Here is a 25,688-nt window from a genome sequence, read left to right on the forward strand (position 1 = left end):
AATCTCATTTATTATTATTAAGTGTGTTTAATAGGACTACTTTGAAATAGGCCAGAACTGAGACAAAACAGGGAGAGGTCCAGTTTTCTTCTTACTGCGCGAAGATAGCGTCTACAGGGTATTGCACATGTATAGTAAGCCGAAAGGGAGTGACTCAGGAGGTCACCCTGAACAACTTTTGTTCTACGACTTTTCGCAACACCCTGTATATGTATATCAGTATACTGACCGGCGCGGGCTCGCGAGCGAGCGTGGCGGAGCTGGCGTTGCGCGGCAGCGTGGCGGTGGCGCTCACCACGCCCAGCGCCGACGCCGCGCGCTCCGGAGTCTGCTCCTTACTGCAAAAAGATTATGCCTGGCGTTAGAGCGAGCATAAGTTATAGATTGGGAATATGTGGATTACTTTGGAAAAACAAATTACTAGCTTAAAAAGTTTTCCAGTGAAAATTACAGGATAAAGCCTATGACGTAGTAATCCAGGTTCCTCCATACCAAATTTCATGAAAATCCGTTCTGAAGTTAAGAGTACAAACGTCCTAACAAACTTGAGCTTCTTTCTTTCTTTAATATGTACAATGCAGGATGTTGTAGAATGCCTTATAAGTATAACGAACGCTAGGACGAAACGTTAATAAATTATAAACCCGTACCTGTTTCCTCGAGACAGCGTTCCCTTTCTGTGGAACATGTCTGAGATGCGGCCGCGCAGGTCGCGCCGGCTGCCCGCCGCGCTCATGTCTGAATCAGAACCCTGTAATATTTGACGGTAGATAAGAATATTGAAGCGTCCGTAGTCGAGCGGGCCTCAGTGATCGTAACTGATCGCTGAGGTTAAGCAACAACTGACACGGTCAGCCATTGGATGGGTGACCAATTTTCAAGTGGTGCTTTTCTGGACGCTTCCGTGCTTCGGACGGCACGTTAAACCGTGGGTCCCGGTTGCTGCTTCGGTAGCAGTCGTTAAGCCTAGTCAGAGGCCTTCGGGCGGCTTGAAAACATCTGACAGTCGGGTTGCCCACTTACCCGACAACTCTCTCAGCACAAGCTTGCTTGTGTTGGGGTCCACCAACCCGCACTTGGCCAGCGTGGTGGACTAGGCCTAAACCCTTCCTTCATTGGAAGGAGACCCGTGCCCCAGCAGTGGGGACGTAATGGGTCGTGATGAGATAAGAATATTTACTGATTATTTTTAGTTTTACTCTAAACCCTGATTGATTAATATTTCATCCACGAATGCTCATGCTCTTGCTGATGGCTTAAAGATAAGGTATACTATTAGTTAGACAGAGCAGGGTCACATAAGTTCGTGACATAAGGGCATACTGTACATCTTATAAACTAGGTCCAATCGTGCAAACAATGATGTTGATTCTGAAGGCAGAAATTCTAATTTTAACGCTGTCAAACTAAAAAAATTGCTAGCATAAAATGACATTTACGGAAACAATCATAAAGTCGAATTTTAAACAAAGAAATTAAGGTTTTGACGTCTCTAAATTTAAAATTTCCGCCTTCAGAATCGATATCAATACCAGAGTGAAAATGAAAAATAGATAACCTTTCCATAATATTGATTGATCCTTCATCTTTTTATTTTTCAATCTCAACAATCTGGTTGGTCGGTCCCTTGGACTGTCAGCAAAAAAAAACTTTCGTACTTAAGGCTCCCCGCAAACGGGCCACCGGCCATAAACCACAAACGCCGCCACTGGCATATTTCCTGTCATTTTCGTACATTTTATATGGACTCGCCCGCCGCACACGGTTGACGCCGGTGGCGGCCCCACGCTTCAAATCGTTCCTATACAAAAGCTTCTCGTGGCTGTGGCCGGTGGCCTGTGTGCGGCGACACTAAATTAAAGTTTGTAAGTACCTGTGAGACGGTGCCGATGGGGCGGAACTCGTCCGGGCCCGCCTGGTCGTCGATGGAGCGCGACTTGGTCAGCTTCTTCAGCTTGCCGAAGATGCTCTTCTTCTTCTTCTTCTCGGGCAGCACGTCGCTCTGCGCCGACCCGCCGGATAAGCGGCTGTTGGAGGAAGATGGTAGATTTGAAATGGTTTCTAGTTATGAATAGATTACAAGAATATCTACACAAAGGTATTAAGTAGGTACATGTTTCAGTAAGGGACGTAACGTGCATCGTGCATTGCATTATAGATACATAGATCTTAGACAAGTTATCTCTGAGGTGAATTCAGGTGCTGAAGATTAGACTCTGATATAGTAAGTACCTATTTCCAGCGTAGCACCTTCTATAGTCTGCTCAGCTACTTCCAATCAATCAGCGAAGGCAATAAACGTTCTCTATAGTATACCCATTTTGCAACACCCTGTATAAGTAGGTATACCTGTCGAGGCTGTTGTCGCGGGCGACGCCGAACACGCGCAGGTCCTGCTCCTGCTCCAGCGACTGCAGCGACGACACGCTGCTGTCGTCCACCGACTTCCAGATCACGTTCTGAAATGTAGTGTAGCTTACGTTAGGTGGGTAAAGTCATGGTACTTTTAATAAAGAGTAAAGTTGGTATTGCCATGGCGGACGAAATCGAAAGATGGGTAAAACTTTAGAAGTAAACAACGAATGTTATTGAAAATAAAGCCTTGCTATTGTCGTAGAGGATAGCAGTGGGTGGATGCGGGGGAGGGAATCTTTGTAGCATTCGTAATTATAGGTAGGTAAGTACATGAGTAGGTAAGTAAGTAGGTAACGTAACGGCACCAGTAATGGACACCTTAAGGATTTTTTACAAATGATTTGGCTGTTACTCGCTCAATTTTTGAGTTGGAATATTGAAAGTTGGTTTGAATCGTAGGAATATCTTGCTGTTTAAGATGAATGTACACTAGCTCGATTTAAACTATTGGTTTTTAAGTAAAATGTATATTTGTAAAAAATACCTAAAACCACAGTGATGGACACCCAAACTCCAGTTATGGACACCCAATGTTGGACAGTGATTTTTTATTGAATAAAAGCATAAAATAATATTTTATGCTTATATTATTATAATTGTAACGATTATGAGTAATCATAACCGTAATTGGACGTAGTTACGCAGAAAGGACTCAACCCACACAAACCTAGTTCTGAGATATAGACGTTTTAAGTTCTAATCGGTATTCTTCAGCAATGAAAAGCATCTTATATGTGGAAATTATCTTAAATTATGCATATTTATTGTTATTTTACTATTGCAAATCATGGTGTAGCTATAACGAATATTTATTGAGTTATTAATGAAAATATGCACTTGGATCCTTTCTCCTAAATTGCTTTTTCTATGCAAGCAGGGAAATTCAACGTTTCGCAGAAAGGATCCAACCAAATATTTATTTTTATAAAATATTTTTTTAAATAACAATATGGTTTTTAAAGTAAAATATTTATATTGTAGACACAATACATTACTTTTTCACACAAAATAAAAATTATATATCAAAAGTAAACCTATTATTAAATTATTTATATTGAAATGTAATCGGAAACAACATTTCACATCTATATAAAAATCTAACCGGAACTGTATTCCCAAGCGCAAAACTCTGGATCAACTTAACCGATTTTGATATTTTTTTTACAAAATAGAAGCCTACCTTTTTCGTGAGTATCTACGACCCGTTTGTATCCCATAATTTTCAGGACAAAGCATTTTGACGGAAAGCAAACCTCATAGAAAAAAGTTGGGCATGAATAAAATTCTAACCGGAAATGTGTTCCCAAGCGCAAAACTCTGGATCAACTTAACCGATTTTTATATTTTTTTTACAAAATAGAAGCCCACTTTTTTAGTAAGTGTCCCATCCCATATTATCCCATAATTTTCAGGATAAAGCAATATGAACATAAGCAAACCTCAAAGGATAAAGTTGGACATAAATAAAATTCTCTTTTACTCTAACTTCACTTCATCATCCTCGGTATATTGCAATTATCCTCCTTTTTATGCCTCCGTAGGGTATCCGTCGTTCCCTGTGCTTACCATACGATCGCTGAAAAGTGGGATTTCAGCGATCGTATGGTCCGTATCACTTCGACTTTACTTTGCGGTTGGATATTAAAATTTATGTCAAGATGCAGAATAATTATAAATCTCATAACCATCATCACGACCCGTCACATCTCCACTGCCGGGGCATGGGTCTCCTTCCAATGAAGGAAGGGATTAGGCCTAGTCCACTACTCTGTCCCAGTGTGGGTTAGTGGACCCCAACACAAGCAAGCTTGTGCTGACAGAGTTGACGGGTAATTGGGCAACCCGACTGTCAGATGCATTCAAGCCGCCCGAAGGTCTCTGAGTAGGCTTAACGACTGCTATCGATTTTATTATAATCATAATGATTACGATTATGCTTCTTGACATATATCAAGATCTGGATATACAAGATGCTCCTGGTTTATTGAATCTGCATCCAACTCCTCAGATGCAGACTGGTTTAGATCTTTAAAAACTTCGGCAATGTGGTCATACCATCTTACAAGTCGGTCTTCCATAGTAACAAGGAGATATCCTGGGGTTTGTTGCAAAGTTTATTTGATTCTTTCTATAGATCCTTCATGGCAGCCGCTGTTTGTTTTCTCCAAGATATAGAATCAGACTAACAGCGTTGGTCCTTTTTTAAATTACGTTTGATATTTTGTTCACAAAGAAAATACTCGTGCTTCTTTAGAATGGTAGTCTAGTTCGATGTTAAGTCTTCTTTGGAGAGTTGATCATAATATGCCATGTTCCTTTAGACATCCATTCTTTCTTTAAGTGTTCCTTGTGCCTTATTATTTCTTCGCAACTTTTTTAAAACATGTCTTTAATGCCAGTGCAGTTATTTTTGATTGAGGCGCGTCGCCCACACTTAGTAGGTTGATGGTATTTGTTGTGGATCTGGATACTAAGTTATCTTCTGACTTCTGGGTCCTGCAGCTTATTTACAGCGACATCTTTGGCAGATCTTGTGGCCTGCTTCTGAGCTCCCGCTATCGTCAAGCAGATTTTTCCAACCACTAAGTGGTGATCACTCTTGACTTTAGCAACCCTTCTAAAGTATTTCTAACATCTAGAAGTGAATGTCTTCATTTTCGAATAATCAAAATGTGGTCGATATGGTTCCCGGTCCGACAGTCGTGTGAGAACCAAGTCACCTTGTGACATTCCTTGGAGTTACCACCACCGAAAATTAGCCATTAACAATCCTTAGGCATCGTCGCTCGCTAATCAAATCGGGCGTAACTTGTATGAATCTGATAGATGTTTGAGAGTCGAGCGACGCTGCTTATGGATTGTTAATTGCTAATGTGACTTGTCCACACGGTGCCGATACATGGACGATGACCAACGAAACTGTGCACCGAATCAGAGTTCCACAAAGAGCTATAGAGCGAGCCATTTTAAGTATTTCGCTTAGACGTATTCCCAACGTGGTGATCCGTCAAAAGAGGAAAGTGTTCAACGTCGGTATGCGGGTCGCCGAACTGAAATGAGAGTGGCAGGATACTTGGCTCGTGGGGGGACGGAAGGTGGAAAAATGCGGTGACAGAATAGTGGCCAAGAGACGGAACAAAAACAGTTTGAATCCTTTCTGCCAAATAAAATTTGAACTGTTTTATTAAAAACTGATATTATATGAAACAACTCAGACAGTTTGAGTCCTTTCTGCTAAATACAAATTGACTTCTTTCAATCAATAAGTATTTCGCTAAAACGACTCAAGACGGTTTGAGTCCTTTCTGCTAAATACAAATTGTCTTTTTCAATGAATAAGTATTCCTCTAAAACGACTCAGACGGGTTGAGTCCTTTCTGCTAAATACAAATTGTCTTTTTTTAGGGTTCCGTAGCCAAAATGGCAAAAACGGAACCCTTATAGTTTCGTCATGTCCGTCTGTCCGTCTGTCCGTCTGTCACAGCCGATTTACTCGGAAACTAACTTCGATTTACTCGAAGTACTACAGTGATGAAATTTGATGGGAATATGTGTTGTATGAACCGCTACAAAAATATGACACTAAATAGTAAAAAAAAGAATTGGGGGTGGGGCCCCCCATACATGTAACTGAGAGATGAAATTTTTTTTTTCGATGTACATACCCGTGTGGGGTATCAATGGAAAGGTCTTTTAAAATGATATAAAGTTTTCTAAAAAACATTTTTCTTAAAGTGAACGGTTTTTGAGATATCAGCTCTCAAAGTCGTAAAAAGTATGTCCCCCCCCCTCTATTTTTATAACTACGGGGTATAAAATTCTAAAAAAAATAGAGGTGATGCATGCTAATTAACTCTTTCAACGATTTTTGGTTTGATCAAAGTATCTCTTATAGTTTTTGAGATAGGTTGATTTAAGCTACGGAACCCTTTGTGCGCGAGCCCGACTCGCACTTGGCCGGTTTTTAATGTATACGTATTTCTCTAAAACGACTCAGAGCGCTTGAGTCTTTTATGTAAAACTAAATTTTTCATGGTTTCATAGGAAATGCGTTTCTGTAAAAGGACTCAAACAGTTTGAGTCCTTTATGTGAAACTAAAAAATGTGTGTTTCATACAATGTGGGTTGGTCCCCCACATCAAAAAAGTATGTTGTAGTTGGTTTTTTACTGTGTTTGTTTTCTTGACAGGTAGACCCTACATTAAATAGCATGTTCTAGTATATAACTCAATTTTGACAAAGTTGTGGATTGAGGCCTTTCTGCGTAACTACGTCCAATTATGGGTAATCATAACTGTTTACACAAACAGGCTTGGTCGCCAGTTACACTATAGGATCCATCAAAGACGGCTAATACAACTTTCTGGAAAAAAAAGTTTTACAGAAACACAAAAAATTCTAATTCATAACATTATAAATCCTGTCCTCCTGCATTTTATTCTCCTTCATTATGTTCCCCCAGTGGGGCAGAAGGTAAACACAACAGTTTTCTATCCAAGATTGTGGACAGCAGCCTTTGCATCGGACCACGTCATTCAAACTTCCCGCATCTCCGTCCGATCGAGCGCCGCCAGGTTTATTTAGGGCGGCTTTTCTTACGCTTGCCCTACGGATACAATTGCGAGAACCTGTCTCAGGGTTTGGTTTTAGTCTCTACGCAGGCTATGGCTATTCCAACTTCGTTTGAGGCGTTTTATCTGTGAACCAACAGGATCTTCATGGCAGCTTTTCCTCAGATCTTTGTTGGAAGGTTCCGCCGGAGACAGTGGTTAATGAAGACCTGAAGCTTCTGTGTACCTATGTGTCTTTGTGGTCTCGCGAGCACAAAGACACACGTATAACCGACTTTAGTACCGACTTTAGTAACGTTGGTGTTAAATATCTTTCACTCTAATGGAGAGGTGTTTTGACCGCCTCATGGATCGCAGACACGCAAATGCACGTTTGACTGTATCAATACGGGCGCCCACATCTAGGTCAATGCCACCATCGCCTGCAACAACTAGGTAGCGTTAGTAGATGAACCAGGATACCGTCTCAACTTGTTCCCTCATCCCTCTCGTCATATCATATGATCTGGGTTATCCAGGTTTTGGATTTACACCAGCCAGAAAATGCTTTTAGTTTAAGTCAAATCTTTCTTTTCACAACCTTTTCTCTCACTTCCCTTTTATCTAGCAAAATTTTGCTCTTAATCTATTCTCCTCCTAAAGCCTCTTCATTTCAAATCCTCTCTATTCATGGTATTATCAAATTTTCTGGTCTATTCGTCACATTATAAAGTAAAGTAAAGTACTCTGTGGGGCTGTAAGTACCTGCACCTGGCTCTCTCGAATGGAATCTTTGTGCATATCTCCTAGGTCTAAACTGCCTTCCTAAGTTTGGACCATTTCCCACCATGTTAGTCCACTGCGGGTTGATGGGTTCACATAGGTATCTAGATGTGTGCTAAAATACAACTGCTTATCATAAGTATTACTAATTTCAATTAAACTCCGCTCCTGTGAGCGTTCGTTGCTACAACCGCAACAGTCGCGTGAAGGCTTGGATTTTCATGTGCATCTTTGATCAATACTTGTTCTGGAACACTTGAAATAGATGTAGGTAGGGGGAACATGTTTGTGTCTCCGTAACGCATGGCTGCAGTGGCCATCTTCCATAATAGCATATCCCATTTGCTTGGGCGTATAAGTCGAACATTGAACAAAATAAAAATTCCAGTTATGGACACCCAATTATGGACATGTGTCCATAACTGGATTTAGTGAAAATTTACAAACCAGTAATGAACACCCCCCTCTGAAATCATTTCCATAAACGTAAGCTTTCCTATTATTTTGAAAATATGTGCGTAATTCAGTATAGTTTCCATAAAATCACAGTATTTTAATATAACATAAAATAAAACGAAATCATCAACAAAAATCTACACCTAACCTCTTCGAAGATTTCCTTATTTCCTTAACAAATCTCGGTTGAATTGGTGAACCTCCGCCAAATGAACTTTTTTGCCTCACAATTTTTAATCTAAATGAATGACATAAGTCACTTGTCTATATAACAAAGGAGGGATGTATAGGCTTTGAAACTAAGGTGTTGTAATTTTCGTAAAACTATGCATACCTACTCTTATTTTAGACACTGTAAGTTTGTAGTGTCCATTACTGGTTCCATGTCCATTACTGGTGCCGTTACGTTATATTAAGAATTTAGGAAGGTATAAAATTATTCTTGGGTTGAGGCACTCTTTGTTACATTAAGGCCTCTACACACCAAAGCCGCTGACCCGGCGGCTCAACCCGCCGGCCTCATTTTGTACAATCATGCCTCATTTTGTACTATGTTAACCCGCCGGCACTAGGCCGCCGGGCTATGCCGCCGGGTCAGCGGCTTTGGTGTGTAGAGGCCTTAGCGTACAACCGTCTTTTCACCTCTAACTACCTTACATTGACATAGTGCATCCCCTTACAAACCACACATACCTGTTCCTTAGTGGTTTGCTCTAGCGACACGGATCTCTTCTTGAGCGAGGGCGCGCAGGTCGGCGTCCGCGTCTGCGGCACGGCCAGCGTGTCGCGCGGCTCCGTCGATATCGCTCTGTAGGTACACGGATAAAAGTTTACATCACTATCACTACATCGTGTAAAGGATAGTCGCTTCGTCTGGATGTATGTAGGTATGCTTAGATCATTAAAACTTTGTCATCTTTTAAAACCATAGTTACAACACAGTTTGATTTACTCTGGTTACAATTATTCATTGCTGCTGCTGAAATGTCCAATAAGTTTACAAACAGTCAAAATAAATACTTAATTTTTTTTGTTTGCAAACAGGTAAAAACACCTAAAAATAAACTAACCTCGAATTTCGTTTATTTTGCCTTCTAATAAAGGCCGACGCACGAGTAAAAGAGACTGATTGGTCTTGATGTGTTTAATCCATAATTAGAAGTGAACCCAGTACAAAATCTAACATAATCTTATAAATAACAATTGGTGCTTACTAGGCACAAGTTGCGTGCGTCACGTTGCAGTTAAAGTGGAGATGTTGCAGTAATAAATGGAAGTAGTGTTTAATAAATTATGCTACTTCATCTCCCCCTTAAAGACCCTTCATCCCCGGGGTTCTGCAAAAAAAAATGTGAGGCATACTACTTGGCTCACATTTTTATCTAAATATAATAAGTATATAAAAAAAAAAATTAACTAAGTACATAACAAGTAAGTATATCATAACATAATATATTTTCTAAGTATTAAAAGAACTTTAACTAAGTACATAACAACTATATCATAACACAATATATTTTCTTAGTGACTATTCTACAGTAATGAATTCATGTTACATAAAATATAGTTTAGTATTGTTTTTATGAATAACATATTCTTTATTGTCTCTTAAAATTACAACATTAGGTTCTATAACCTTTATGACCTTGAAAGGTCCTATAAAAATCCTATCTAACTTATCACCTACTTGATTTTTTATTAAAACTAAATCACCACTTTTATAATTAACAGGGTTTGATTTTTTATCAAAATATAACTTTCTAATTTCTTTGCTGTGTAACAAGTTATTTCTAGCGTCACATTGAGCTTTTTCGAGTCTATATTTAAGTTCCAATGGGTAACTGTCAGGATTATACAATGGTTCCACAACTGTATTTTTTAAATTACTAGGTAGGTTACAAACTTTTCCAAATACTAACTCAAATGGGGTATATTTAGTTTCGGTATGAACCGAGGTATTATAGGAGAAACACCAAAACGGAAGCCAACTGCTCCAATCAGTATTGTTATTATCACACTGTATCCTAAGGTAAGCTCCTAGGTTTTTATGAGAGTTCTCTAAGGCTCCCAACGTTTCATGGTGGTATGCGGTAGAGTGTAGTTTAGAAATATTCAGTAGATTACAGACTTCCTTGAAAACTGATGACATAAACTCAGAACCAAGGTCGGTTATGACCTCTTTTACTATTCCGTACTTTAAAATAAAATTATTTACAAAGGACCTAGCTACTGAAACAGCATCTTTAGTTTCCAACGGGAAAGCTTCGACATACTTTGATAAGTCACATTGTATAGTTAAAATGTATTTAAAATTATTATTGTCTATGTTCAAAGGACCCATTAAATCTAGACTAATTCTTTCAAAAGCTGTGGATGCCGTAGATGTGATTATCATCGGTTCCTTAGTATGTTTATTAGAATGCTTTTGAATTTGACAACTACTGCATTTTTTCACAAATTTTTCTACATCATTAGTCATTCCTGGCCAAAAGTAATATTTTTTGATGTTATTTAACATCCTGTTTACGCCAGCGTGGCCACTGGTTGGTAATAAATGAAAATCATTTAAGATCATAGTTTTTATGTCCTTATCAGTTATTCTCGTGACTTCCTTGAGAATAAGTAACCTTGGAATGTCATTAAGTTGACTCATTTCTTTCAGTAAAATATTTATTAAATCCTCATATTGTTTACTCTTTATAATAACGAGCTCATTTATATTTAATTGCTTACAAAAACTTTGTAACTCTCTCGCTAACACACTTACGGTAGATAACGATCGAGATGTTACAAATATGGCCAATTTTTCTGGCACAAAAATGCAATTTCCATTTTTACTTGAGATTTTATTTAACTTCTCTATTTGCCCTAACTTACTGTTATTAGAATATATTATTAACTCCGTGCTGTCAGCCGGACGCTTGAGGATATCCACAACTTTAGGTTGATCAGGCCTTATCTCAGCGGGACTCTCGACCACCGTGGTAGTACTGCCCCTACGTAGCCTACGGGTTTGTGCTCTGGTCATGACGGATACTACATGCTCGTGCAACTCTTTTAAATGTGAGGAGTTTAATGGAATACGACTCAATGCGTCTGCAGCTGCGTTTTGTCTTCCAGGTACATAACTTATTTCAAAATCGTACTCTTCGAGGAAAAGCCTAAATTTAGTTAAACGGCTTGAAGGATCCGTCATGTTAAATAAATAAATTAACGGCCTGTGGTCCGTTCTAATATTAAACTTTTTGCCATATAAATACGGTCTAAAATGTCGTACAGACCAAACAATAGCAAGTAGTTCGAGTTCGATCACTGGGTATCGTGTTTCGGCCGGTTTCAGATTACGGCTCGCATACGCTACTACCTTGCCATTACTATTAGACAGTATGGCGCCAAGTCCTTGCTTACAAGCGTCTGTTTGTAGCGTAAACGTGTTATTATCAGAGAAATCTGGATAGTCAAGGACTTTTGGACTAATTAAGGCCTGTTTTAACTTTTGGAAAGCACGTTCACATTCGTCTGTCCATAGAAAAACTGCATCTTTCTTGCAAAGTGCGTTCAACGGGTATGCAATCTCTGCGAATTTAGATATAAAACGTCTGTAGTAATTTGCGAACGCTACAAATCTTTTGACTTCGTCTGCATTTTGTGGAGTTGGGTAATTGTTTAATGACTCAATTTTTGACGGATCTGGGTAAATTCCCTCTGACGTGATTTTGTGGCCTAAATAAACAATTTCTTTTCGCAAAAACTCACACTTTAATGGATTTAGTTTTAAGTTTACCTTACGAAATCGTTCTAAAATTGATATTAGATTTTTATTATGGGTTTCTAGGCAATTCCCAACAACAATACAGTCATCTAAATAGATTAAACAGGCTTTGTAATTTAATCCGGACATAGCTATGGTCATTAGGCGAGAAAATACACTAGGCGATGTTTTTAATCCCATGGGACATCTTTTCATTTGGTATTGTTTGTCCGTCGTAAATGCGGTGTACTTCCTAGATTGTTCCTCAAGAGATAATTGGTAATAACTTTGACTCAGATCTAATTTTGAAAAATAGATGTTATTAGATAGTGAGTCTAATATTTCTGTAATGTTGGGCAATGGAAATTTATCGTCTATAATTTTATTATTTAATTGACGATAATCGACTACTAGTCTCCATTTTTTTTCTCCTGACCTATCTGTCTTTTTTGGGACTAGAAGTACAGGACTAGACCATTCAGAGGTGGTCTCTTCAATAATGTCATGTTTAAGCATCTCGTCTACTTGCTTTTGAATTTCACCTTTTAGTGCGTTTGGCAATCTATAAGGCTTGACGTACACTGGTGAAGTGTTGTCTTTCAATTTGATAGAATGTTCAATTAAATTAGTTGTGGAGAGAGTATCTCCTGGCATATGAAAAACGTCGGCATATTTAGCACACACGCTCTCAATGCTCCTTTGTTCCTCCTTATTTAAATAAGAACGTAAATTGAGTAAAGTTAATAACTTCCTAACTCTATCGGACGTAATAATATCCTCATCAAACTTACACACGTTGTAATCGCTCAAACAAAATACTTCAAAATCGCTAATTCCTATTTTAATAGTACTGTCAGTAGTGTTTAAGATTCTAATTGGAATATGGCCCTTTTTTGGTGTGGAAATAACACCTGCTGTGTAGACCCCTTTCTTAATTTCCTTGGCTAATATGACGCAATCATTGTTTAATGTCGTTGGAATGTGTTTAATTACTTCGCATCGCGGCGGGATTGTAATTGATTTTTCATTTACTTGTACGATGATAGTTTGGTTTTGATTTTCCAAACTCAAGGTATTGTTTTTATAATTCAAAACCGCATTATATTGTGTGAAAAAGTTTTGCCCGAGTATACCATCTGAGGTGCAAGATATATTTTTAAAAATGTAGAACTTTTGGTTAAATGCTACCTGGTTAATAATTATATCTAAATAAATATATCCTACGGATTCTAAATTACCACTTATTCCTTTTATTATTATTTTATCCTGTTGAATTAAATTTAATAAGTGCTGGTTGTTTAATAACCATTCATATTTTAGTACACATAGACTCGCTCCACTATCGACCAATAATTTTAATTCATCATCTGAATTTAGCCCACATCTAATCTCAAAAAAATTATTAAAACTTAAAATTGAATGTGTTTTATTCTGTTTGGTCACGAAAAAATTCTACTTCTTCGGAATTTGGCACGTCGTCGGAGTCGTTGTGCTGAACTCGCTGAAATCGCGAGTGGTCGCCGCGTGCGCCCTGCGCCTGGCCACGCCAGCTGTTTGTGTACCTATTGCCTCGACCTACATTTCGGTAGAAAGTTCTTTGACCTGGCTTATTGTCTTGAGAATTATTAAATTTATTGTATTTTGTGTTATGATAGTTACCTCGGCCACGAAAACCTCTATTATTATAATAACTTTGTGGTACAGCCGATGTATGGCGAGGGTCCTGGAAGTGCAATGATTGATTTTGGTGCTGGTTGCACATAGATTGTTCGTCTAGTGCTGCTCTAATAGCATCGGGAAGTGACTCGAACTGTCGCGAGGCAATAATGGTACTCAGCCGTTGGTCGGAAAGACCGTCTGAGAACCGCTTTATTGCGGTTTTTTCATTTAAGGGGCGAAGTACGTCATATTTTGTAGAATCTCCATCTGCCTGGGCTATGGTCAAATTTACGAACAGTTCCTCAATTTCTGTTCCAAAATTCTCTATTGATCTTCGACCTTGAGTAGTTGAAAACAACTGAGTTTGTAACGCTACTGTTGATTTTTTCGGCAAAAGATATTTTCGAATGTCATCGACCAGACTTTGGACATTGCTGTAGGTACTTTTCAGACGCAGTTTTGCACTGGCTGAAAGTCTCGTTTTTAGAACAAAATCTATCAAAGTATTTTTACTACTATCATTTATAAGTGAGCTATATAGTAAAATACCATCGATTAATTGATTGGTCACTTGTTCCTGTCCGGTCATTACAGGCAATAGGGAAATTGCAGTTTTGATATCAAAAGAATCGGCCATTTTGTATAATTTATGCTGTATCCTATGTTCAATATCTTCAGTTTGGCTACAACTATCTAAACTGGATAGAAGACCTTTTATCTTACCATAAGTTATATGTACGTCACTAATTAATTTATGGAGTAATTCACAGCACTCCGTACCAAGTTGTTTCTCCTTAATTTCTTGGTTCACTCGAACTAAAATATTATCGAGTTTACTATACTGGTCATTAGCCTCTTGTAATTTTTTATAAGCTATTTGTTGCTTACGGCGCTCTGGCCCAATTTTAACTAGATATTCTTTGATTAAATTAATGTTATGATGCAATTCTTTTAATTGCTGGGACATACTATAACATAACATACATTACATAACATATAACTATAGTCTACTTTTACACAAATTAAATTAAATATCTGAAAATTAATGTATCATGTTAGTTTCGATACCTTCGGTCGGTCGCTGACGTTGTTATGTAGGGCGGAACACGTGTTGGCGGGTCCTCGGTCGTCGCACTCGCACGGGCTGGCGGCTGGAGGTGGACATCTACGTGGCTGCTTGGCTGCTTGGCTGCTGCTGGGTGGGCCGGGCTATACCCTGGACTCCAGTGGGCCGGGCTATACCCTGGACTCCTCTTGCTTATCCTTCTTTCTTCAGACGGCACTGGTGGTTAGTTCAGTGCGGGACATGGTCGCGATGTTGTTTCGGTTCAGCTCCCGTTGAATTGTACGGACGAAGTGTTTATTACACTTTTTAATGATGTGGAAGATGAGGGCCACCATCAATAGAAATACAGCTACGCCAATCAGGATTTCGATTATTTCTAGTTTCTGGCTGTGGTGCTGGATTGTCGAGGCAGAAGCTGCTCCATTCGCGTTTTGTGCAATGATTACTTCTTCTTTTGATTGAGTTTTTCCCATGATTATTTTCGTTCTTCAGATTGTCTTGAACAATTGCCTTGTATCGTCTTCGGTTCGACTGGCAGGATCGCCATCTAATAAAGGCCGACGCACGAGTAAAAGAGACTGATTGGTCTTGATGTGTTTAATCCATAATTAGAAGTGAACCCAGTACAAAATCTAACATAATCTTATAAATAACAATTGGTGCTTACTAGGCACAAGTTGCGTGCGTCACGTTGCAGTTAAAGTGGAGATGTTGCAGTAATAAATGGAAGTAGTGTTTAATAAATTATGCTACTTCAGCCTAGCTTTTTCCACCATACGCCACGCCAAGTAATAATATGCCGTACTACGAGTATTTCTTGGCGGACGCCGCATTTTTATAGCAATAATTACACTATTTGCGTTAGTTTTCGTTGCGAAGTCACTATAAAATTGAAGGAGACTTGAGTTTCGACTAACGTTACTTTATTTTAACGTGGCCGTGGGTAGTTCGCGACTGACTTTACACATGCGTTACACTGACCAACCCTTTCACGGTGACGTACCCTCTTGACTCTTGTGTTTGTCAATGACAGGAGATAAGAAATCTTCGGTTCGGTACCTACTTCCGACGGCTTCGAGAGTGTTTTTACCAACTTTCGGTTATCATAGACACACACGTTTATACAGAAGCACCTGAAAAACATGAGCACTCTTACCGTCTCGCATTAGCCTGGTGCCTCCTCTGCCGTTCCGCTATGCGTGATGCCCTCAGTTCATCTGTCAGCTTCTGCAGCCTGGCGACCGTGGCCGCCGCGCCCTCCGCCGCCACCGCCTCCGGTGTGGCTTCGCGGGACCGGGACTTGGACGACTGCGGGGAGAGATATGATTATTTTGTGTGAGGTTGTAAGCTTCAGACATTGTATTTGTAACTAATGCCCTATCTAAGCTGTAGGGTGAGTGACTATCAAAGATGGCGTTGACATAATTATTATAAAGTAGATTTCTTCAAAAGAGATGCGTTGGCAGATTTCATGTTGATTTCTTCACAGCCTCAAGGGACCGTAGACTTGGACAACGGCGGGGAAAGGGAGGTTAACAGTTAGGGTGAGGTGGAAGTAAAGTAGCTACGCTGTAATAAATACTTCGCCTTTAGTACCTACCCCATAAAGTTGTCATACAAAAATGGTTATTTATTTATTGAGGTACAAATAAAAACTATTCTATTCATCTATCTATACATACCCGGTTCCTCCTTGGCGGCGTGGGCGTGGTCAATCTCTTCTCTGGCGGCGCGGGGGCCGCGGGGGGGAACAGCGCCGGGCTCTGCTGCATCAGCTCCTCGATCGTCTCCAGCAGCTGCGTGATGCGCCGGTCGTCCTCCTGGGGTCATCATTGAATAGACGGGTTTTAGAAGGTGAACGTAGGTATCGTTATGTACGTTACGTAATGAAGTACATAAGTACTAGGGCATGCAATACCGCAATACCGGTATCCGTAATACCGGGATCCCGGACAAAATTCCCGCTTTTTTCAATACCGGTATTGAAAGTTGATACCGGTATTGAAGTAATACCGGAATCGGACTTTTTTAGGCTATAAATAAAGCGATTAAGATTTAGTTACACTTGTGTTCCTATATACTGTGAAAGCGCACTTGTTCCCAACCGTTTAATGTAGTTTTTGGCTGCTAGAAATCTACTGTTGACCATGCGTAAACCGAAACTGGATGTAAAAAAATAATTTATTCTAAAATTTAAACTCTAAAACTTAATTCTCCTAAAAATCTACAACAAAATACTGAATACGATTGCATTTTCTTGTTTTATTTTGACCTATACAACCTTTAAACACAGTATATGCCATTTATTACGAGGAAGTCTAATACCGGTATTAATACCGGGATCCCGGTATTGAGTTGTAATACCGGAACTCAATACCGGTATTGAAAATTGTTCCGGTATTGCATGCCCTAATAAGTACTTAAGGGTCGGCAATAGGGAATCGAGGGTTGGCATTGTCATAGAATTATATAGTAAATGATGCTCTACAGCCTTGAAAAAAATCACACAGGTAGCCGAAGAGTCTAGCTAGGTGCTGAATCATTCGAATTTAAGTAAATGCTTATGGATAACTGTAAATTAATTTCAGAAAACCAGTAAATCACACTCCCGTATTGTAACAACTGTGTCGTAATGATCAAGAATTTTCATATGATTCTTATCAAATTATAATGATAAATGCTTGGACTAGGCGCTAAATACCTTGTTTTTAAATAAACACACACTTATTTTGTGTAAATTAATCGCAAACTTGAGCAATTTTTTTCCCTCAAATCTTCATACGAATATCTATGGCGGCTTTCTGTGTTATAAAATCATAAACACAAGTGACGTTTGACTCAGTCGGCCGCTGGCCTCCAAAGAAGGGTCACGTCGGTTTAGGCAGCACTGACAGCTCGCGATCTTTTCGTGTACAGATACAAAATCACTGCACATTGGTTGTCATTGCACTTTTTCAACTTTTATGACACCAACATAATTTGATTTGAAATTGAGGAAGCATAATTCTTACACTATATTCAATACATTAAATTAAATTAGATAGTGGGCAATGTTCTCGCGTGACATTACAGTCTCGTAAAGGTCCGATGAGGAGCAGGAATATAGCGAATGGATCTAAGTGATGACAATACGTAGGAACATTAGGTTAGGATTCATCAAAAACACAGTCTCATGGTGCTGGTTGAGGAATGGTCTCGTGAGGATCTGATGAGGGCAGTAACAAGGTGGTGACTGAATTTTATTTCAAAGATGTTAATAGCTAAAAGCATCGAGTTTGGCCTATTAAGTATGTTTTTCAGAGAGACAGAAAGATATTTTAGGTTTCCTCTGGATTAGTTAGGTTTACTGGGTTTACTAAATTCATTCGTAACGTAAAATTGATAATGAAGGAATTTCTTCTATAGACAGTAGTTACTAAAAATAGCAATGATAGATGGCGTAATTTGCAGAAGTACCTATCTAGTCACCCTGTCACGGGGTGACTTCGGTTGGTAACTCAGAAAAAATACTATATGTTATTGCATCAATAATAAAAAAATCAAGAAAATATTCAAAGTTTCCATCCTCGCACACAAATCACAAACTCATGCCCTGTTCTAGGAGCAGGGTCTACCCTAGTGCATTTTCATGACCACTTTTCGGTTCTACCTTTTTTGGCCCAAGATTTATTTGCCTAATCTCGTATTGCATAGTAACGTTTGGTCAAAGTCTCGTTTCGCCGAAAATCGTATGGCATAAATCTCGATTAGTAAAAAGTTATTTCGCATTATCTTGTTTTGCCTAATAATGGTATGGCCAAATCTTGAATAGCCTAATAATAGGTTTATACAAAGTAATAATATTTGTTTGGCTTTAACTTTGACGGAGCGTCTCTCTATAGCGCAAACTGGAAAACTTGGAAAACGCTCCGCTTTGGTTTTGATGAACATGTGCACCTAACACGCTCCTCCTCGCTTTGCTCGTCGTCGCACCTATCTTTAGGTTTCGATCTCATGGGGTTTGTAATAATTATTGTATGTGTATTATGTATGTTGTATTGCTCGTTAACTTTCGATTTTTTAATCATTCAATATCGTGATTTTCGGGATATATGAGAAAAAATACCACAATTTGTACATTTACTACATACTTAATATATTATTTATTAAGATAACATTAGGAGAAACAAGATTATACATAGGTATAGACGAACATACATTTGAGCAAACGAAACTTAGGTGCCTAAAGAGTTTTAGAGTTTTAGATTGTGCCTAAAGAGTTTTAGACGAAACGAGCCTTATGCCACATAATTCTTGGCAAAGTGATGGTTCGGCCAAAAAAGTTAAGACCATACGAATTATGCGAAATGAGTTTTGGTCAATAAAGATTATGCGAGATGAGGGGAACCGCCACTTTTCACTTGTGTCCCACCGGTTTCGGTGCTCAGCGGAATAGCACCATTAACCATTATTATTCTGAGATATCATCACTTCTTATTCTGAGTTACCCAACATAAAAACACGCCATCTATTGAAATCATTTTTTAATTAGGATTTGTCTATGGTGTGGTCCCCAAATTTAAGGGTAAAAGCAAAATAATTATATTTTAACCTTTTTTTATACCTATTATATTAAAAGACCAATTCAACGATACCCTACCTACACCATCAAAATAACCGGAAAAAATATCAGCCCCAATTTACTTGTATGGGAGAGGGAGTACCCCAATATTTTTTTGGGGTACTCCCCATATCTATGCGAAATATCAGCTTGATATCTTTACCCGTTTCTGAGAAAAAGGGCGGTGACAGTCAGTCAGACAGACGGACAACAAAGAGATCTTATAACGGTTGCTTTTTTTCCTTTTGAGGTACGAAACCCTAAAAATAAGAAAAAGTATTATTCTGCTACCAAAAAATATACTTAAATACAAACATACAATCGAAAAATATTGCCCTCCTCCTTCGGCAGTCGGGTAAAAACAAGTGAGACAGGGGGTCATTCTGAACTTTTGTTCTACGAGTTTTAAAAATTAACAAAAAAAAAAACCTTTTTCATGGAAACTTTGATGACTTTTTACCATGGAAAACGAATATTATTTTTTCGCGAATTTGCAAAACTCGTAGAACAAAAGTTGTTCAGAATGACCTCTTGAGTTGAGTCATCCCCTTTCGGCTTAGTATACCCTTAGTATCTATACTTTAATACCTGTAGTTACCTTTCTACAAGTATGTAAATACTACATTTGTTTAGAAAGCTAATCGGGTTCCGAGTATGGAGAAAAGTGGCACCCCTATTAATTTCTACTCTTTCCTGGTGCTTACCAGTGTAATTAAAAATTATACTTACCCTCAAATCACTACTTGAAAATAATTGTCAATAAAGTTGGCGAGTAAAAGTTTATGACCCACTGTGCAAACTTACATGTGTGCGTGTCACTGCGTGTGCTGTGTGAAGAGCATTGAAAACCCAAATTTGGCGCGGCACGTCACCTGTGCGGGCCCTTAAACTAGGAATTTTATTAAACCTAAGCAAAAAAAACTATAATTTTTTCCTTTTTTTTGTGGTCTATCACTGAGAATACTGATTTGAAGGGCTCTCACACATAAACAAGAAGACGAAAAACGTCTCCTTCCTACTCGCAGGTGTTCAATGGATGTGAGAGTGTTACCACTGGAAGCCGTATCGTGACCGTATTTTCGTGTGGGAGCCCAAAATTGCACCCATATAGTAAAAAAATATATTTCATAAATCACCTGGAATCTAATTTAAATCTATGTATCACCTACCTGCTGGGCTCGCTTGAGCGCGGTGACGAGCATCCTGTGCTGCTCGCGCTCGCGCTCGGTTCGCTCGCGCTCGCGGCGGTGCTTCTCGCTGGCGGTGCGCAGCTTGGCGTGCGCGTCGCGCAGCTCCAGCAGGTCACACTGCAGCTCCGACACCTGCCGTGGGAGAAGGAAATAATTTATATTACACTCACGGGTAATGTAAATGTTCCAGTGAGAACAGCGATAAATTACTCGTAAGCCGAAATAGGTAGCCTAATGACGCCGTCTGCAATATTGAGCTACATTTAAATGTGCATCAGAATATTACCAACTAAAAACGTAAACATTTTGTTAAAATTTTAAATTTCCTATTAAATGTGTAAAAAATAGAGACTATAGTCTCTAGAGACGATAGTAGAGACGGATTTTTGTATGTGTCTCTTTGTTCGTGTGTGTAGTTAATTGCCAAATGGAAAAGGTCTTTAAGAAAATCAACTAAATTAGGTACGCTCCAGTAAAAAATGGCTCTTAAAACTAGTCGATGGACAAGAAGTGAGAACGGAGATAAGTGCATTCAATTTTCTGTAAAGGTGTAAGTATTTTCAGCTATCTCACTCAATGTGATAGTCAAATCCCCACGGTTATACTAGTCGCTCTTATGTTAGTCACCATAAAATGCTATGAAGAAGTTGAGTACAGTAAGTAATATACATAATGAAAAGTAGCTTATTAAGTACCTTCTTCTTAGCCTCCTCGGTCTCCTCCTCCGTGGTCCGCTTGATCTGCTCGATGCGCCGCTTCATGTCCAGCCGCTCCTTGTCTCTCTCACGTTCCACCTGTTAGCGAAGAAAAAGAGTTAATATCATTAATTGATAACATGGAAATAAAATAAAACTGCCCAAATATACAGAATTATCTAACTAAAATCCCCAAAATAGGAAATAGTGTCACCGTAATTCATATCAACATTAGATCTATGATTAAAAACTTCTCAAAGCTTCTTCAATGTATAAATGATTCTCGAAACCGAATAGATGTCATTATTATAACCGAGGCTAATATAAAAGACTCGTTTTGCTCCCTATTTAACATCAACGGCTACGAAATGCACACAAGATTACGTATACATAGTAAGGGCGGGGGTATTATTATATACATCAACAAAAAATATAAATTCCAAACGCTCAAGTTCAATACACTGCACTGTGAAACTATGATAGGCAAAATCTCCGTCACGAAAAACCATAACATAATCTTGTGCGCACTTTATAGACCACCGGATAAAAATAAAAATGTATTCTTGAAAGAACTTCAACAACTATTAACACAGTACTCCACGCACGATAGGTTTATACTTATAGGCGACATCAACATTGACCTGAGATCTGAAAGCATTATAAAGGACCGATACTTGAACTTGCTGTCGGGGAGAGGCCTCCTATGTGGAATAACGGACTATACGCGAATCGAAGAAAGGAATGGTATAATTAGTAAATCATGTATAGATCACGTATTTATCCGGGACCGCACAGATGACCTCTACTCCGCGGCAATTGGAACAGTACTGGCCGATCACCGCATGATAGCTGTTACCTGTACAGGGACACCGCATATACAGGCTGCTCCAAAAACAATTTCGCTTATAGACGATGGTATATTTTTCTCACACATTAATAATGTTGACTGGTCACAGACGAACACCATGAAATGTCCAAATGAAGTCTATAAATTTATCGCTACAAATCTTAGTTCTGCTTACGAAAAATCAACCTATACCCGTAAAATTACAAACAGTAAACGAAACCGCGAGAAGTGGATCACAAATAAAATAAGAGACGACTGTAAAAAACGAGATCAAGCACTAATAAACTTTAAAAAAGACCCTAATAATAAAATATTACTATTGCAATATAAACAAATAAGGAACCGGACTAACAAACTTATTGAAAATACTAGAAATAAATATCACAAAACACAAATACATGAGCATAGAAATAATCCAAGAAAATTATGGCAAATACTTAACAGTTTAACAGGACAAATAGTCAAATCAGTTGACGAAGCCATAATAAAAGCATTCGTTACAGATCAAAGTGATGAAAAATACATAGCAAATACCTTTGCACGAACATTTGAAAAAAATGTCCTAGATATTGTACCAAAATGCAACCAACAACTAATGCATGAATCTGAATACATAATATCGACAGACAAATCAATGCTATACCAAAAAGCTACAAATAGAAATATACACAAAATTATAAAAAACCTCAATCCCCGTAAGTCACCAGGACAGGACGGCATACGTCCTACCGACATAAAAATTATCGGAGACAAGATAGTCACAGCCATTACCAACCTCATAAACACGAGTATAAAAACCACAATATACCCAGATGAATTAAAGTTAGGAATCGTTAGACCGATACACAAAAAAGGTAAACATGACTGCTTCTCGAATTACCGACAGATAACAATACTACCAATCTTAGACAAAATTTTCGAAAAATATATAGCTGGTCTCATCCACAGATACTATGAAGACAACAACATACTGACAGACACACAATTTGGATTTAGAGCTAAAAAAAGCACAACACTTTTACTATCAAAATTTACCGATGAAATTAATACTTACCTGGATGAGAAGCAACATGTTGTGCTCGTGTTTATCGATTACAGCAAGGCATTCGACACGCTTAAACACGATTACCTCATTAAGAAATTAGATAGTACAGGCATCCGGGGACCATTACTACAATGGTGCCAAAACTACCTCACCAACCGCAAATATCGAGTCAAAATAAACGATTGCTACAGTGATGATGTTAAGGTCTCAATAGGCACGGCCCAAGGATCCGTCCTTGGTCCCCTTCACTACCTGGTTTATGTAAATGACGTCACTAACATTATTAAACATTGCTCCCTATATCAGTTTGCAGATGACACTTGTTTAATAGCAGCGGACAAAAGTGTGACAGAGGCAATGAAAAAGCTACAAAAAGATTTCACAGCGTTGGTAAAATGGTCACATGATGCAGGACTAATTCTAAACGCTCAAAAAACCCAAATGATGCACATAAGATCCAGCCACAACCCTACAGACCATCATGTAAGATTGATAGCACATAACCATGATTGCTTACACACGAACAACTGCAATAACTGCGAAACAATTGAACAAGTCAAAACAGCAACTTACCTTGGTCTCATCATAGATGATAGATTTAATTGGGAGCCACATGTCAATAAGGTATGTGATAAACTTAGAGGAGTCCTTGCCAAAATATCCATAGTGAAATACAAGGTACCGTACAGTGTTTTATTAAATATGTATAAAGCACTTGTGGAATCCATAATATTCTATGGAATCACAAGCTATGGACGAACCTATAAATCCTATCTCGACAAAATATGCAATTTACAAATAAGAATACTAAAAAAGATTGTACCACCAAAAATTAAACAAAAATGTAAAGGTGAATATCAGAGACTATTCCACTACTGTGGGATATTACCGGTCCACAGACGGGTGGAATACGCGCTGATCGTTGAGCAATACGACCAACACAACATGCTAAATCCTATCGAACACAAAATACATACTAGAAGCATCACCAACAAAAAAATGACAACTGCACGCTTTAAAAATATATACGGACGTAGAACGAATAAATACATAGTTCCTACACTATTTAATGAATTGCCAACCACACTTAAAAATGAAATAAATAATAAAAACCTGAAAAATAAACTAAAAGAATACTTTGTAAAAAACCTACCTACCTAAATAAACAACCATATTATACTTACGTATAGTACCTACCTATTTTTATTAAACAAAATGCTTTAAAACATACCTATAAATTAAATTTATAATCATAAAACTAATATCTGTCTTTCTATTAAAGAGCAACCTGTATATAGCTGCCATCCATAAAAAACTCTTATCTACGATCTATGACTGAACCAGTTCAAGCGGGCTACCGACCGAAACGCGTAAGCGACGCTGTTTGCATGGCGGTTACGACGTTTTTGCCGTGAGCCCGGTGTAGCTGACTTTAACTAACGCTAATAAAATTTTACTCACAATAAAATAGGTACTTGCTTTTGTATTAAGTCAGGAGTGTAGTGTACGATGTGTTAAGATAATACCTATAAGTATAATACTTCACCGATTAATGTACTGTAATGTTTAACCGTGAATGTATCGTAATATTGTACCTACTATATGTGTAAATTCATTTTAATGTGCCAAGACAAACCATTCCGGTTTAATGGCGCTGTCAAACAAAAATGTAATATATATATGCCTGTTTTTATAAATAAAATAAAAAATAATAATACCTAATAACCATAATCATTTATTGACACTATTTGACACGGATTTACAAGAAATCATAATTAGTTGCACAGACGCATCGTGGGACAGTCGGAATTCGAATCTAGACACGCGGTAGCGTGTCAAGCCAAGTTCGAGAAACAGAACTGGCGAGCCGCACCGTGTGTAATATTACACGAACCATTTCGAGACACTTTTGACCCCCTAATAAATAAAAAACTATTTACTATAAACGTATGAAATTTGGCACATATATTGAGACTTACGACATACATATGTGTTCTAAATTTCATGAGCGTATCTCAAACGGTTATTTAGATATTAATGTCCAAAAAACCTAATTTTTAACATTGACTGACTCATTCACGTAGGTATAGATCAAAACTCTTATGGTACTAGGTACATTACATACTATCATAATATGCGAAAAATATGAAATGGCTTTGAGATGCATAATATTAATGTTAACTTGTCTAAGATAAATATAATGGAATGGGATCAGATGGGATCGGATCAAATCGGATCGGATCAGATGAATCGGAACGAATCGAATCAAATGGAATCGGATCGGAATGTGTCAAATCGGATCGGATCGAATCGAATCGAGTGGAATCGGATCAAATCGGACCAAATCGGATTAAATCGGACCAAATCGGATCAAATCGGATTAAATCGGATCAAATCGTATCAAATCGGATAAAATTGGCTCAAATCGGATAAAATCGGATCAAAACGGATCAAATCGGATCTGCGTTTTTTAAATTTGTCTTTATAAATGGACCTACGGCGTTACGAGCCTCGTAACGCCGTAGGTCGTAATACGAGGACATGTACTTTTATGTACTTACCAACAAAAAGTAATGATATCCAATCAAAAACATAAATGTGAAATGAGCCAAGTTCAATATTATTATAAAT

At 38.3% G+C, this 25,688-nt stretch overlaps 1 protein-coding gene across 1 annotated transcript in view; it reads right to left on the reverse strand.

Annotated features, from left to right (window-relative positions):
• The window catches only part of LOC105391286 (rootletin), a 62,248-nt gene that overhangs the window by 693 nt on the left and 35,867 nt on the right, over window positions 1-25,688 (reverse strand). The window contains exons 34-42 of the mRNA XM_048633519.1: window positions 21,166-21,264; window positions 20,450-20,602; window positions 16,363-16,500; window positions 15,837-15,988; window positions 8,898-9,012; window positions 2,350-2,459; window positions 1,874-2,027; window positions 651-751; window positions 230-338 (exon numbers count right to left, since the gene is read on the reverse strand). Of these exons, the coding sequence (XP_048489476.1) occupies window positions 230-338; window positions 651-751; window positions 1,874-2,027; window positions 2,350-2,459; window positions 8,898-9,012; window positions 15,837-15,988; window positions 16,363-16,500; window positions 20,450-20,602; window positions 21,166-21,264 (1,131 nt within the window). The remainder of the gene's footprint in view (window positions 1-229; window positions 339-650; window positions 752-1,873; window positions 2,028-2,349; window positions 2,460-8,897; window positions 9,013-15,836; window positions 15,989-16,362; window positions 16,501-20,449; window positions 20,603-21,165; window positions 21,265-25,688) is intronic.

Source organism: Plutella xylostella, chromosome 5 (genome assembly GCF_932276165.1).
Source record: "Plutella xylostella chromosome 5, ilPluXylo3.1, whole genome shotgun sequence".
Classification (NCBI taxonomy): domain Eukaryota; kingdom Metazoa; phylum Arthropoda; class Insecta; order Lepidoptera; family Plutellidae; genus Plutella; species Plutella xylostella.